This window comes from Melospiza melodia, chromosome 20 (genome assembly GCF_035770615.1).
Source record: "Melospiza melodia melodia isolate bMelMel2 chromosome 20, bMelMel2.pri, whole genome shotgun sequence".
In the NCBI taxonomy this organism is placed as follows: domain Eukaryota; kingdom Metazoa; phylum Chordata; class Aves; order Passeriformes; family Passerellidae; genus Melospiza; species Melospiza melodia.
Window position 1 is genome coordinate 4,354,761 of NC_086213.1, and position 13,450 is coordinate 4,368,210.

Consider the following 13,450-nt stretch of genomic DNA (forward strand, 5'->3'; position numbering starts at 1 on the left):
CTCAAATCCAAAGGGTCAGTATAAAGTAATAGTTGGAGGTCTTGACAAAGAGGAATATCCATTGCTGCAAGCATCCAGTTCTGCTGGGTGTTAAATGTCTTAATACATTTATTTGTGAGAAGAAATGTTTCGATTTACTAGTAAAAAATCATTGGTTAAAGAAGAAATATAGATGTGCATTCAGCAGGGGCTATATAGCTGCAACCAAAATCACAGCTACAGGAAGACCATGTTGCAACTACCAAAGTGTCTGATTGGGTTTTTTGCATGGAAACTGTTTATAAGACAAACAAAGCAAAATGCTACCAACTAACCTGTGCCACTCCTACCAAGTCTGTATTTTAGTCCATGGTACTGGCCCTGCTCTTTCCACAATGCTGATCCTAGTTCTGTGCTGTTGGTTGTGCTGTTCCCCATGCTGCCATGCTCCAAAAAAGAAAGGGATAATATATGAGTAGTATTACATCATCATAAACTTAAAATCTGCTGAAAAAAAAAAGACAAGGAGGTGTTCAGCATACATTTCTGGAGATGATTGTTTCCTTGCTGATTGCTTTGGATTGGCTGGACTTGCACATTTCCCTTGTTCTCAGCAGTGATGCTGATGTTTAGTGCCCTGCAAAGCCTCTGTATGAGCTGTCAGTTGGATGAGGATGCACAGATATCCTGTTTGCAGAAGTCCAAGATGCCTACAAACCAGTAAGAAAGTACACACTTAGAGATGCTATCAGCTTCAAAAGTAGTAAGTTCTTCAGATGCTATTCATTAAAACAGCAGCATAGAGGTCAAATTCCCTTTCTGAACTGCAATTACCAAGTTAGTCTCACAGAAGTCTAACACAGGACTTCTTAGACCTTTGTTATTAACAAGATTAGGTAGAACATCTCCATGCTGTCTAAATAAAAGGGCCATAGCTGTGCACAGAAGGCTGCCTGCTGCAATTCTTTCTAACTCTGAATTAAGAACTTATCTTTACCTGCAGGTGTGCAATTAAACACTGATTCTGCCAGCTGAACAAAAGACTCCCCAAGGATCTCCTGATAGCTCAGGTGACTTGCATGAACAAGGTACTGAGTGGTGTCCTTGAAAAGCAGATCACTTTCACCATACTTCCAGGACTGAAAGAGCTGGAATTCAGAATCCAATTTGCTTCCCAGAGATTCCTGAACAGAAAAAGAATAAAAGTTTCACAGCTTAGGTAATTAAATAGTACTTTTATCTAGCACTGTTCTTATCAGTACAATAAGATGCACTTCTACAGTGCCTTATTTCTCAGCAAAAGTATGGCCTTTGTAAAATGGGAACTTGGGAACTGGTGCCAAAATACCCCTTAAGAGAACCCAAATAACTATTTTCTCAATCTCCTATGCACGTTTTTAATTCTTTTGTATTGGATCTGAAGGCACTAGTATATAAAGCTTTCAATCGTGAAAGGGTTTTCAGCAGTTGAACATAACAAATGTTAACATGCCCAGCTGTTCCCTGTTACCTGTCACACCTGAGATTTCAGCAGGAAGTCAGAGATTTTAGTGACAGTGACTGGTCGGGTCATGACTGTGCTGGGGGGAACGGGGCCCAGGTTACAGCCAGCCCATTCTGTGACTGCGGCGCGCGTTCCGTCCGGGCACAGGAGCTCAAAGTCAAGGGGGGAATAACCTCTAGCCCAGCCAGAGCTGCCCAGATCTGAAAAGAAGATGAAATGAAAGGTAATCCTTTTGAAAAATTAAAGCAGAAGAGAGGGTGAATCTCAAATAAAATGTTAAAACTTGGGAGGGAGAAGTTTAGTCAATGTGTTCAAAACAAACACAGCGTGCTATGTCATCATTTCCTAGGAAAGCATAAGGACCAGGGCAGTGTCTTCACTGAGGCAGTGAACTTAAGCTGCACCTATCAACTAAAATAGAATAATTTCAAGGCATATGAACAGCATATCATGTCTCATCTGCACCTGTAACCACATCTCTTTCTGGAAACAAAGGGATTCAGCCTACATGCCCTTTGCTCCCCCAAACAAACTGCTAATTGCTGCAGGAATTCCTGTGGGTTTCCAGCCCCTTATATCTTCAGTTGATTTTAGAGAGATTACTCTCTTAGAAAAGCCTCTTCTCTTACTGAAATTGCCTAAAATATAATTTTATTTTACTTTAATGAGAGTTCCTTTTCTCCTTGACTCTAAGAAAAACATCTTTTGGTTTGCCTTTTAAAGCTGTGAAATTTAAAGCTTCCAGAAATTTAGTGCAGTCTCCAAGGATGATTATCCCAACACACATCTTTGCACTGGGTGATTCTTCTTCTTTCCTCTCTTACAGTATCTGAATGTTGAGCTTTACTGGAACACCTACATGCAGAAAGCTTCTAGCAATCTTCCATTTACAAACACAACTTCATGGACCTAGATTAAACCTGTACAAGCTGATCCTTATGAGTGATGGTTGCTTTGTGGGAAGTAACTGACATTAATGAACATTCTCAAAGGAAAAGAGAATATCTGTATCTCACCCTCTATGTTCTGGAGCAGGTTTGAGTGTTCCAGGAAAGCTACATCTCCAAAGCTTCTTCCACTGGGATTGCCAACTAGGCACCTAGTGCAAGAAAAAAGAAAGGGATCAAAGACAGCACTACATGGTGACTGACTTTTGGACAGCTAAAATTGGAATAGCTGGAAGTATCCCTCCCATCTCTAATCTCTTGGAATATGTCAATGATCTCAGCATAGAGATTTGCTGAAACAATCCTTTTCATTCCTTACAGCAGCTTCCAAGTCAAAGCTGCTGCACAATGTGCACCTTCCCCCATGCCTAGGCAGGAAAGAGAGTAGAATCCAACTAAATACATTATGTACATTTCATAAGAGTGCTTCCTTAAACTTTCCTTAAAGTTTCACCTTTAATAGTCTTCTCTGCCTCTGTCTTAAACTATTTTTTTTTAATCTCCACTCTATTTAATTATCTCCTATATGCTACACTGCTTCTTAGGACAGCAGCTCTGCTCTCTGGTCCTCTTTCATCCCTTCCCTATAATGAGTCAGTACCAATGCTCTAAGCTGTGCAGGTTTGGCAGCATTGCCTTGCTCTGGAAATGGTTTAATGACCATTTTAAACCATCAGTCAGCTGAACATCCCATAGCAACTGCAACCAAAACAAAATACACACTAGCAAAAGTTTATACAGACAGATGCTTAACAAATAGGGGGGAAAAAAAACTTTCCAAAAAACCCAAAATCAGCAAAATAAAAAGGCAATTGTGGCTGTTGCTCTGCATTTCTGACTCTCACCTGAGTGCTCCCATATTGCCATAGTAACGTTCGTTGTGGCTTGCAGCACATCTGCTGGACACTCGAGCTCCTTCCACATCCCCATCTCCAATGCACACCTTGCACAGGTTTCCATCTGCTCCTGGCATGCAGCCCTTCCAAAAGTAACTCTGATAAGCTGAGTAAAGAAAACTGAAATGAGATTAAGGCAAGGTGTTCCCAAGCCTCTTCACATATGGGAAAAGACAGGAAAGAAATTTCATCCTAACAGCTAGCAAGAAGAGGGCTAAATAGTGTGACACATGTAAAACATGAGGAAAAGCTGCTTTAACACCCTCTGAAACTGTAGTCATCAGTTGCTGGTTGGATCCTCATGGCCCTGTTTCTATTTTACTCACAAATGTAAGCCTTAGATTTTCATGGTCTAGTTAAGAGAGAAGCCAGAGGCAGCCCTTACCAGAGGCAATATCACAGTCCTCAGTATCATTCTGCTGAGCTCGCACTGTGTGTCTGGACAGAAGTAACCATCCTGCAGGACTGTACAGGTGACTGTGGCAGGATCTCCTTCCCCTCAGGTTATGGATGTGAATCTGTTTGGCACTTTTCTTAGCTAGGGCAACAGCATAAACTGGTGGTAGTGCTATGAAACAATGACAACAACCAGTTATACCAAGGCAATTAAGTGTTCCACAAGGGTACAGCCCCCCTTCCCTCCCTCATCTTGTCACAGCATCTTCAGTTATATTACAGGACCTGCTCTTTGCTTAGCCACAAAGCTCTTGTCCTTGCACAAAAAATTCTATTCTAAACCAACACAAAAATAAACTCCTGCATAAACCCTAGAAAGTTTCTGTTACCTTTGTGCTTAAGATGAATTAGTTTCCCTGTTTTCTCCATGGTCTCAGCTGCTGGGGCACAATCTCCTCCTGGAAGGAGAGATTAACATTAAGGATCTTGCAACTGCTGTCATTCCTTTTATATGGCAGCATGCCTTCAAAACCCTTGTGATCCTCTTCAGCCATGTCAGCATCTTTGTCCCTTTAACAGAAGGGATAAAATAAACAGACCAAATGCTAGAGCCAGTTAGTGGAAGAGCTGAGAAGAGTATTTGGACATTTATACTGACTCCTGCTTCCATCACAAAACATTACAAACTGTGGAAATTAAACTATATTCTTACCAGTACTTTTTTGATTCCCTCTCTCCTTGATAAGGTCACTTGAGAACTCACCATAGCATTCTGCAGCTACAGGCACCAGTCCACATCTCCCTGCAATGTACACATGTGTTGCATCCAGGGTGACAGCATCAGCCTCACTACTCTGCCAACAGCATTAGAGAAAATAACAAAAACAGGATTTGCATGAATTAAGTATCCAAGCAGTAGGATTTCTCCACTGGCTGAAAATTCCCCTGCATAAATTCCCTCTCATTCCCACTTATTCCTCAAGCTAGTTTTCCTCTCTTTAGTTCAGACAAGACATACATAGCCTGTGCAGTCTTAGACCCTGAGCAGAAGGAGTCTCCTACCTTGATCATTTCAATGCATTTGGTCATGGAAGTTGCCTGGACACAGACTAAGGGGTCGGATTTGATGTTCAGTGCCCACTCCTCACATTTGCTCAGCTCAGCATCACTGATGCAGCACCAGCGCACGACGCTGTTCTCCAAGGAGCTGCCTGAAATGGGAGCAGATCACATCACCAGTGCACCCATCTGTGACACGTTCAGGGGATTTTCAGGGAAATGCATTTGTGCCTGGAGAGAGGAATTATGTGGAAGGAGAACTTTCTCTTCCCTTTCCTTAGCTACAGTTCTCACCTTCATGGCCAAGTCCCTTAAGGAGAGCCACATAATCCAGACCAAGGACATAGGCAAGCTCCAGCTGCTCCTCCAGAAGCTGCAGGTGCTGAGTGGCATCTCGGAACAGCAGGTTCTTTCCCCCAAAGGGTGCTGAACTGAAGAGTTCAAATCGGGCTCTTTCCTTTCCTTTCTGCCCAAAGAGGCGCTAGGACAAGAACAACACTTTTAAATGGCAGCAAATCTGCTCATTCTTCCAGCAACAGGCAGCCTCAGCCTTCCCTCCCTTTGTATCAGTGGTCAAGATATCAAATACTATTTATAAATTGAGAAAAAGACATGAAGAAAAGTGAGCCCTGCCTGAACCTATGAGTCTCCTCAGCTACATAAAAATTGATTCAAGTTCCATGGCAGGATAAATATCATTAGCCATTTTGCAGTTTGTGTGTTATAGCATCTTCCCCTTCTTTACTGATTTATTCTCAGCCTCCTACAGAAGAACTCTTTAGAAAAAAACAAAACCTTACACAAGCCAATGCAAGATCCTTCCCCCGAACAAACAATTTTTAGCTCTTTACTCACAGTAACTATGTATTTCTCAAGAAAAAAGGCAACCTGGATCATGATTGCCACACAAAGATGGAAGCAAAACCTGTGTCTGGACATAGACAGTTTATAATATTCACTCACTTGGATCATGCTCAGAAATTTGTTAGTGATCTTCTGGAAGTTGCTGCGGGTGACGATGCCACGGCCAGGCCCCTTGCCCAGGTTACAGGTGCTGTATTCAGTCAGCTCAGCTGTGGATCCATCAGGACACAGGAGTTCATATTCCTCTTTTTCTGACTCTGAAACAAGGAGACACTCATGAATTTCTGACCAGAGCCATGACTTGCCAGCAGGCACAGAGATGGAATATAAAATGTTTTTCAGTGCAGGTTGCTAAAGGTTATGCAGGCAGCATGGTGTACCAAGCACACTTGGGAAAGTTGTCTTTGGTAAATACTTCTTATAACAAACAGAGAGACCTCAGCCAGAACTGCTCCAAAATACTCTTTAAGCTGTACCACTCTAAAAGCATTTATTTAAAAATACCTGCAAATACTGCTGCTAACCACCTTTGGTACAGAGCTCAACTGAGTTTAAAAGTACAAGGCAGGTTTACGGGAACTTCACAGTTATGCAGCTCAATATGCTGAATTTTAAAAGGAATCTTGTTACTCAGGCAAAGCAAATACTGACAGCTAATGAAATCTCCTGTGAGCAATCATTGCTCACTCACACTTTCCTGTTCTGTTTCTTTCTGAGTTGTGTGGAGAGCCAGGAAATGCCCCTGAACTGCTTGCAGGGATTGAATTTTCCCTGGAAACAACAAAAATATAGGCATATACCTCAAACATCTACAGAGGAAAGAACACAGGCAGAGATGAAAAGAAAATTGCATTTTTAAGATTACCTGTGGCACTCATAATTCTTAGATGATCTAAAAAGGCAACATCTGCCACTCCATCCTTCAAGCACCTGCAGGAAGACAAATGCCATCCTATTAACATTTTACCTGGCTTTCCTACCTTTAAAGTTCTTTTTCCCCCAGAAGTGAATTCAGGCCCAGTGTCCCAGAGCTCACCTGAAGGCTCCCTCAGAGTCATAGAAGGGTTCATTACTGCTTGTCTCACAGAAGTGGTTCCTGTCTCTGACATAGGATTTTTGTCCTTGGCAGAGATCACACAACTGGGGAGCAGCAACACCAACCCCAGGGATGCAGCTTGCATTGAAATACTCACTAATTGCTGCAGGTGTAGGGAAAAAAAAACAAAACAAAACAAAAGAAAAAAGTCAAATGGGGAAAAAATCAGAAGAGGAAAAGGGCCAAACATATCATGGCCATAACTAGTTCATCCTCCATCTGCTGGCATTTCAGTTACATTCACTGTGGCCAGAGGTAGCCCTATGGCTGCTATCACCTACCTTGGCTCAGAGGCTGGGACTCATCCCAGGAAAGATAATTTCTTGCCAGGAGAAAGCCAAGGGGAATATTCCAGCCTGATGTCCACCTGGCCCCGTTGTGACAGCTGCGCACACCTCGCAGCCTCTGGACATCCAGAGTTCCTCGTTTGGCAATGGCCACAGCAAACACACAATTTCCTGCAATAGCACAAAATGTGTAAAAAAAAATCTCAATTCTGCAGCTTCCATCTCTGAAGAGGAGCTGAACTACTTCAGTGAACATGGCTAAAGAAGAAATTATCTTAGGGCTATTCAATGTAGGTACTCATGCCAGGAACTTAACCATATACTGGCTACATGGCACTTGTCAAACAAGCAATGCAAGTTTGTCAGTACCACAGGCAGAAAGGCTACTGGGTACAAAGCACCACTGGGATTTTAGTCATCATCATTAAATATTTTAGAAACAGTTGTCAGCCACCTCCATATTCCTACAAAGTTAATAAAAAACATATTGCCTTTTTTTTCAAGAAATCTAGAGCCATTTATTAGCCAAATCAGAAGTACAGTTTATTCTTCAGCTTTCCCAGCCTACCTTGATCATAGATCTCTTTTGCCACCACTGCCAAACCGTACAGCTTTACAGCAGAGTAAACATCTCCAGCATCCAAGGAGGCAGCATCTGCTTTATTTGCCTTCAAAACAACAGAAAAACGCTCAAAACAAGTGTGTTTACAAGGAAACAAACCGAAGGTTCAAGACCACAGTTTCTGCTTCAACAAATTTTAATTTAGTAGTTTTCTTTTGCCTATTTATTTCCAAGCAGCTTTCACTATTTCTTGGAGATTGCAAAGACATTAGCTGGGGTAAAACAGTACCTCTGGCAATATGCTCACAGGATTTAATTCTTGCCTCTCAAGTGACTGTGTACTTTGTCATTTAAGCAGTTCAATTGTTTCAGTATCATTTATTTTCCCACAGTTTCTGTTTACCAGTTACTTTTCCAAGAGGATTTGGACACAAAGTCAGTTTTTAAAGTCTCTGTGAACTCACCCTGATTTTATCAATGCAGTCATATGTATTGTGGGCTCTGATGCAAGAAATCCTGGTAAAGGAACTGGCAGGAGTGAGGGGCAGCACAGCTGTCAGCACTTTGGAGAGCTCAGCACACTTTCTTTGTTCCAGGTCAGACAGGGTGCACCATCGAAATTTTTTCCCTGTAGCATCAAAAAAGAAGTCAAGATTTGTAGGATTTCATGAAAAACCCTCAGTTTAACACCTTATGGAAGAGAGAGGTTATTCTATTTTACTTAAGTTCCCAAAAGCTTGATTGTGCTCACTCACACTCACACACTTAGAGGCACCCAAGAGATGTGCCCACGTGTGACCAAGGTCACTTTTTCCCAACATGAGGACAATATATGATGCTGAATCTTTAATATGTCTCTTTGCTTCCTTTTGACTGAAAGCAACTAAACAGTTTTAGGCAGATTTTTGAAGAATCAGCAATTATTATGGCAAGAGCTTAAGCCACAGAATCTTCCTTGCTTCAACCTTAGTGAATTTTAGGTAAGGCTGTCACCCAAAATTAGGAGGAACCAAAGGTGAGGATGTGTTTATGGCTATGGCTGTTTTCCTGTTGGCACAGCAAGAGAAGGAATGGCACTTACACTGCAGGGTAACATCTTCCTGTTACCAGAGTGCAGATTTTCTCCTAAAAGTCAACTGGGATGTGACTCTATCAGAGCACAGACCCTCTAACCTTGATGTAAACATGCATTCTCTGGGGTTTATCAGTTTTACTGCTGCCCTTGGTTATCAATACAGGCCATGCTTTCAGCCTTTGCTCTGCTGTTTCCTCTGGTGCTTTCACACAGCAAAAAGATGCAATTAAGGGTGGAGGTGAAGCTGAAACTTCCTTTTTCAGAAGGACTTGGAGACTTGGTAGGTTTAAACCAACTACAAAGCTACATCTTAAAGGAATCCAGACATGCCAACAGAATTTCCTCTTTTGCTTTAGGCTGCAATTACTCCATCTTGTATTATTCCTCTGAAATATATCATCATATACATCTCCAAGAAGATACTAGATGTTTAAGGAGGAAAACATGGGACTGTTGTACACAAAAATAGCATGCAGTTATGTAACTCGAGAGAATCATAAGCCATGTAATGAAAACCAGGACTGAACACACAGAAAATGCCACAATATCTCTAACATTGTCATTTCCAGATGTTTAAGCATTTGACTCTCTGGAGAACTATTAATACCAGAAATGTGTACAATTAAATCATTGGAGTTTTTATTTCTGTGAGCACAGCACCAGACATTAGTCCTCCACTTGTTTTGGTGCTAGTTCAGCACAATTCCAAGAAGAGCCAGCAGTGGTTTTAGAGGGGAGCAGCTGGAGGTCCCCTGCTTCATTCTGACACCACTAACGAGTACACAGATCTCAGCTACTCAAAGGAAACAAAGCCTCACTGAATTACTGAGGGAGTTCTGCATCAAGCTGCTTCAAAACGAAAAGGTCACCATCTGCCAATGATCAAACAGAAAAAACACAGGCACAGCTTCAACTGCAACTTCTTTCTTTGCACAGAGGAAAACAAAAGCAAAGCATTCATTAGTTTGAATGTCACCCACCCAGAGGCAACCCTTCTCTCTCCCTCTCTGCATCAGCCTTACCTGAAGCCAGCAAAGAGGTGATTAGGACAATTAAAATCAGTGTCTTCATCATTACAGCTGTTCAGCAAGGATCTTCTCTCTGCCCTGACGCTCTGCCTTCTCATACCAGGAATTCCACAGTGATTACCAAAGCTTCTGCAAGATAACAAAGGGGGGTTTGGATATCAACAAGGATGAACCAAGATTTTAAAAAACAGTCAGAGGATGGTATATCCTAGTAGCAAAGGAGAAAGGGACAGGGTCCCTTTCCTACCCACAGATGGAAAATATCCATGCATTTTCTGCTCTATTTTTATCAGACACACAAACGAATGTAAGCCTCTGCTCGAAAAAGAAATAGAACTGCTGTTTCCAAAGGCACCCAAAGCCTTTGGGAGATGGGCAAGATTTACACCTAACTTACAAAAAAGATACCAAAAGCTAAGTGAATTATCCAAACTACTGACCATATCTCTCTACAGAATACTGAAGGGTCCCCTCTTACATTATTTTTTTTTCACCTGATAATGGCTTATCTCCTGAGTTATTTAAACAAAAATAATCCTATGCCTCCCTAAGAATTCAGAACAGACCTGGGACACTGTTGACTGTCCTGATCCTCTTCATTCCATCCCAGCCCAGTAATCTCATCCAAACTGCTTCATTCTCCTATTTTCTAATGCTTAACCTGAATTATTATTACCTCTGAATTACTCCACAGCAGCTATTAACATCATTAATTCTACAGAAGAAAAAATGCATTTATTTATATATTATATATGAGAGATGAAATACATTGATGTATTATATATAAACAGAAGTGTCTGATGATGTATAAAATATTGTGAATATGGTTTAATCTTTTCTGTTCAGGAAAGAATTAACTGTTCCAAGAGTTCTGGAGAAATAGAGTCTTTATCCTACTTTCTTTTCCTTCTTCATTTTACAGATCTCCCTGGTGCTTTGTTTATTTGATGTATTTTTGCAGATACATTTCCCAGATTTCTTCTGTTGCCTCATGTACCCTCCCCTGGTGATTCAGTCATCATTCCCCACTCACGTATTGCACATCCCTCGAGTTTCACAAGTTCCCTCTCTAGATCTGCAACATCTGCTGAGGTGTTGTTTCCCACTGATCTGATCACAGAAGGAGTTACACAGAACCACAGGATGGTTTGGGTTGGAAGGGACCTTAAAGCTCACCCTGTTCCACCCCCCTGCCAAGGGCAGGGACACCTTCCACTAAATCAGGTTGTTCTAAGCCCCATCCAGCCTGAGGCATTCCTCATTTCTTCTGCACTGCCTGGAACAGAGGTTAGACAGAGTTAAAGGAATGAGGTCGGCATTTATTAAAGGCCTTCAAAGGATACACCCTGGGCAGTGCAAGAGCCCAGCTGAGGCCACACCCCAGATGGACACAAGATGGACAAGCAGTCTGAGTTTTCACACTTTTTTAAGTCCTGGTCAATTTACATTTGGGGTTAACTGTCCAATTACAGCTTCAGGCTATGAAGTCTCATCCTCCCAGACTGCTCTCCTCAATTCCCCATTCTTTACACTTTATGGGCCTGAAGCTAAAATGGTGTCAGGCTGGATAAGGATTGTTTTGTCTAACTCAACTGTGAAGAGAACTTGCTGACACTTTTTAGGGCAGTACAGAATCTGGAAAATATGAAAGCTAAAACTTAAGGCACCACCTGAACCATTCTGAAGCCCAAAATCTCCAGTATCTCATTTGTTGGAGGAGCTGTGGTATTAATCCCCTCTTTGACTTGGCTCAGGTGCACAGGCCTAGCACAGCTCAATACCCTTAGGGAAGTTTTATCCCTCAGTGAGTGCAGTCTATATAATCTCACCAGATGTTAAAAAACCCCATAAATGTAATAACAAGACATATGATAAAAGTAATTTTAAATTAGTTACATGTCCACATATTTACTTTTAATTCCCAGGAGAAAGATTAGATCGGGACAGATTATTAATCAGTTTAGCCTTGTGACAATTATTTTACACTATAAACAAGTGTGTTACATTTAACTGCACCTTAACCTCTGAATCACTTCCCAGTCAATTCTGGGAAACTTGTCTGTCAGGCCCAGCAGTGGGGTGCTCTTACACATCAAAGCTAATGGTTCTTGCAAGGCTTGTACCAAAGCACCTAACAGCACCAAATCCCACCTTCTTTGAGGTTTTACTTTGTGCCAATCCTACCATTATGTATGGGACATGTAAATCCCAACAATTCAGTCAGGTAATAATATTACTGTTTCATGAGGTTTGTGTCTGGATTTCCCCTCAAATTCCACATATTTAGCAATGAAAGACTTTCCTGTACATGTTTAAGATACTTATACAGATATTACTACCTATAGTGATGTGAAAAAAGGGCAGAATCACATGAAGGTATTATAGACTTCACTTAGGCCTGGTCAGGAAAAAACACAAACATAAATCAGGAATTTAAATTAAATTAATCAGCTTGCCTGATTAATGTCCTAAAACACTAAGGATGTGGAAACACAGCCAGGACTATTGAATTCTTTTCCTACTGATTCACCATATGAAACTACCCCTCTGTCACTGTCAGAGACAGGTAATTAGCTACTTCCCAGCAGTGTAGCATTTACTCATCTAGGGATGCATCTAAGAGAGTGGAAAACCAAATAACCTCTATAAAATTCACTCTGGACAGCAGGCAGCCAGGCAACACCCAGGCAAAGGACACCAGAGGAGGAATAGATGTTACTGCACTACACCACCAGGCACCTCACTTGGAGGAACAGCACCGTGTCTGTCCCATGTCGTGTGTCCTCTCCCTAAAATCCCTGCCTTAATATTCCTGGTGATCCCACACCTGGGGCAAATAACTCACCTGTGTGTCAATAGCAGCGCTGAAAAGCAGCTGAACTCCACCTGCCCCATCCTGAACTCTCAGCAGCAGCGCCGTCCTCCCTCTGGCCACAGCCCACAGCCCCTTCATGGGGCAGCTCCATCCCCACAGCACACACCCTCAGGAGCCACCACCCCGTCTCCACTCTACATCCCCGGGAAAATGTCCCCACATCCCGTCCCCTCAGGGCCGGCCCTATCCCCACCCCACATCGCCTCAGCGACGGCCCCTTTTTCCCCCGCGCCAACAGAACAACCCTCCTCACAGATCAAACTCCCCTTTGAAGAACAGCCTCGCAGCAGTATTCCCATTCCGGGTCTCCCCTCAGAAATGAATCCCTCCCTACACAACATGTTCCCTCAGGAATAATCCCCTCACACACGCCATGCCGGCAGCGCCCTCCCACTCACGGTCGCCGCGGCCCCGCCCCTGGCCCCGTCCCCTCAGGGCCGGCCCTATCCCCACCCCACATCGCCTCAGCAACGGCCCTTTCCCCCGCGCTAAGAGAACATCCCTCCTCACAGATCAAACCCCCCTCTGAAGAACAGCCTCGCAGCCGTACCCCATTGCGTGTCTCCCCTCAGGAACGAACCCCTCCCTACACGGTGTGTTCCCTCAGGAATAACTCCCTCACACACATCATGCCGGCAGCGCCCCGCCCCTCACGGCCGCGGCTCCGCCCCTGGCTCCGCCCCCCGCGCTGTTCCCGCCTTCCCGCGCGGGACGCGGCAGAGGACGCGGCGGCGGCGGCGTGGGAAGATGGCGGCGGCCGCGGCGCGGAGCAGGTACGGGCACGGCGGGGCCGGGGCTGTCATTGTCATTGTCCCTGTCATTGTTGCTGTCACTGTCTGGCCCCGGCAGCCCTGTCTGACAGCCGGCACCCCGCGGGGGAGG

The 13,450-nt window shown here is 43.3% G+C and overlaps 1 protein-coding gene across 2 annotated transcripts; it reads right to left on the bottom strand.

Annotated features, from left to right (window-relative positions):
* Window positions 1-61: 61 nt before the first annotated feature.
* On the bottom strand, window positions 62-13,204 carry LOC134427506 (melanotransferrin-like). 2 transcript variants are annotated; one of them, XM_063173394.1, is made up of 18 exons: window positions 13,119-13,204; window positions 9,688-9,822; window positions 8,055-8,218; window positions 7,597-7,696; window positions 7,023-7,199; window positions 6,682-6,844; window positions 6,511-6,575; window positions 5,745-5,902; window positions 5,076-5,262; window positions 4,785-4,933; window positions 4,486-4,576; window positions 4,112-4,180; window positions 3,712-3,894; window positions 3,276-3,432; window positions 2,500-2,582; window positions 1,499-1,683; window positions 977-1,163; window positions 62-689 (listed from the first exon to the last, which is right to left on the bottom strand). In XM_063173394.1, the coding sequence occupies exons 2-18, from the start codon at window positions 9,737-9,739 to the stop codon at window positions 640-642; spliced, it is 2,220 nt and encodes a 739-aa protein (XP_063029464.1). In that variant the 5' UTR covers window positions 9,740-9,822; window positions 13,119-13,204; the 3' UTR covers window positions 62-639. The 2 variants fall into 2 exon arrangements, with proteins under 2 accessions (XP_063029464.1, XP_063029465.1); XM_063173395.1 differs by lacking the exon at window positions 62-689 and having other exon boundaries at window positions 1,061-1,163; window positions 1,490-1,683.
* Window positions 13,205-13,450: the final 246 nt, after the last annotated feature.

Excerpts from the sequence above, each read along its gene's own strand:
- LOC134427506 (XM_063173394.1), bottom strand. The coding sequence starts at position 9,739 with ATGATGAAGACACTGATTTTAATTGTCCTAATCACCTCTTTGCTGGCT. Across the intron at positions 8,219-9,687 it reads CACCTCTTTGCTGGCTTCAG|GGAAAAAATTTCGATGGTGC; the intron begins GTAAGGCTGATG and ends TTGATGCTACAG. Across the intron at positions 6,845-7,022 it reads GTCCCAGCCTCTGAGCCAAG|CAATTAGTGAGTATTTCAAT; the intron begins GTAGGTGATAGC and ends CTACACCTGCAG.